Source organism: Cynoglossus semilaevis, chromosome 10, assembly GCF_000523025.1.
Source record: "Cynoglossus semilaevis isolate Cse_v1.0 chromosome 10, Cse_v1.0, whole genome shotgun sequence".
NCBI classification, from domain to species: domain Eukaryota; kingdom Metazoa; phylum Chordata; class Actinopteri; order Pleuronectiformes; family Cynoglossidae; genus Cynoglossus; species Cynoglossus semilaevis.
This window is the reverse complement of record NC_024316.1, coordinates 18987078-18988716: the sequence shown is the minus strand read 5'-3', so window position 1 is coordinate 18988716 and position 1639 is coordinate 18987078. Positions and strand designations below refer to the sequence as shown.

The window sequence follows — 1639 nt, the reverse complement described above, 5'->3', positions numbered from 1 at the left end:
TCCCCCGCCTCCCCTCCTGTAGTTGATGGTCTCAGGTGACTTCATCCGCTTCCTAGCAGAAAATTCACAAAGCAGTTGAGCTTTAAAAAAAACTGTGACCGTGAGGAAATGTTCCACTGCCGTCCTCTTTGGTTCTCTTTTCTTTTCCCAGCATGCTTTGTGAATGTCGGTGCCACAGGGTCCGGCCTTGAATGTCAGTGCTAATTCAAGGCATGGGATCAATGCTGAACGGTTACACGGTCGACCCGGTCGGTGGGTGACAGGTGCAGACAGAACCCTGCGATCATCCGTCCATGTCTTGATCTGTGTAAAAAAAACAACAACAACAACAAAAAACAACAACAACAACAGCGTCAACACTTCATGGGAGGACTTTGAAGAGACAAACTACACAGACTCTACTGCAGTATTTGGGTTTTTTTTTGTCTGCGTCACTTCTGAAATCCTGTTAGGAACAAAGTCTGGTCTCAGTCACTGGTCTGATCTGAACACTGCAGCTGGTAGAACTGGTGCGACTGGGAGAGACCAGTGTTGGTTTGGTTTTATTATTGGTTTGTACGGCTTATTTTATACACAAATTAACATTAAATTAACATGAATTAGAATAGCATTAGAACAGGCTGTAACGAGTTGTAAAATTTGACTGGTTCAGTGTCGGCCGTATCTGGCCCGCAGGCCATAGTTTGCCCATATCTGCATTAAAAGAAGAAAATTAAAATAAAATAAAAAAAATGAATACACAGAGAAAGTTTATATAAGAATAAACAAAGATGGAACTGAATTTTACAATCGATACAAATAAAATGATAAAACGAGTCATTTTTAACCTGGATTCTCAGTGTAGTAAAGACATCTGTACTGCCCCTGTGGACTGGAGGAACAATTACACCTGCTAACTTTTTCGCACACGTCACACTGTTCTCTTCAAACTCCTCCGAAACGAAGCGTTAGCCTTGTTTTTGTTCCCACTCTGTGTGTGTGTGTGTGTGTGTAGTGAAAACGTTAGCTTTAGCTGCTACATACGACGTCCTGAGCTTTTTCTGACTGATGACGTTTTCTCCCAACCCCCCGTCTCCGTCCCTGTCCCTGCCCCCGCCCCTCACCTTCTGCACCTCCACAAATCCTCCAGAACAAGAACCAGCCGCAGCCTCGTGAGGCGGTGGGCCTGGAGGGTGATGAGGAGGAAGACGTGGGCGAGGAGGCCCACTCCCCCGTGGAGCAGGACAGTCTTATGCCATCGGACGAGGCCAGTGATTCCTTGTCTCGCGATCGCAGGGGGAGCCCGTGCCACAGGGGGGGTCAGGAGGAAGAGGAGGAGGAGGAGGAGGAGGAGGGAGAAGAGGAGGAAGAGGAAGAGGAGATTGAGTACGCCTCCTCCTGCCACGCTCGAACATACAGGGACATGTACCCGCCTCACCGTGGGCACAGCGGCGGTGCTCACAGTGCCAACGGGCACGAGTCGCAGGACAGGCTGCTCCAACGCCAGGCTCAGCAAGGTCACAACCAGAGGAACAACCGGCAGCGTAGCCGTCCCTGGCCCAGAGACACCTACTGAGAACCACCCCCCCGCTGATACAACAGCCCATGTCACACACACGGCCTTTCTCTGCCTCCTCTCCCCTCACACACCGTTGTAAAC

At 49.7% G+C, this 1639-nt stretch overlaps 1 protein-coding gene across 1 annotated transcript in view; it reads left to right on the top strand.

The window, feature by feature from the left end:
- Window positions 1-1563, top strand: part of LOC103385411 (voltage-dependent L-type calcium channel subunit beta-3) — a 14243-nt gene extending 12680 nt beyond the window's left edge. Inside the window, exon 15 of the mRNA XM_008319286.3 lies at window positions 1130-1563. Coding sequence (XP_008317508.1) covers window positions 1130-1555 — 426 coding nt within the window. The 3' untranslated portion in view covers window positions 1556-1563. The remainder of the gene's footprint in view (window positions 1-1129) is intronic.
- Window positions 1564-1639: the final 76 nt, after the last annotated feature.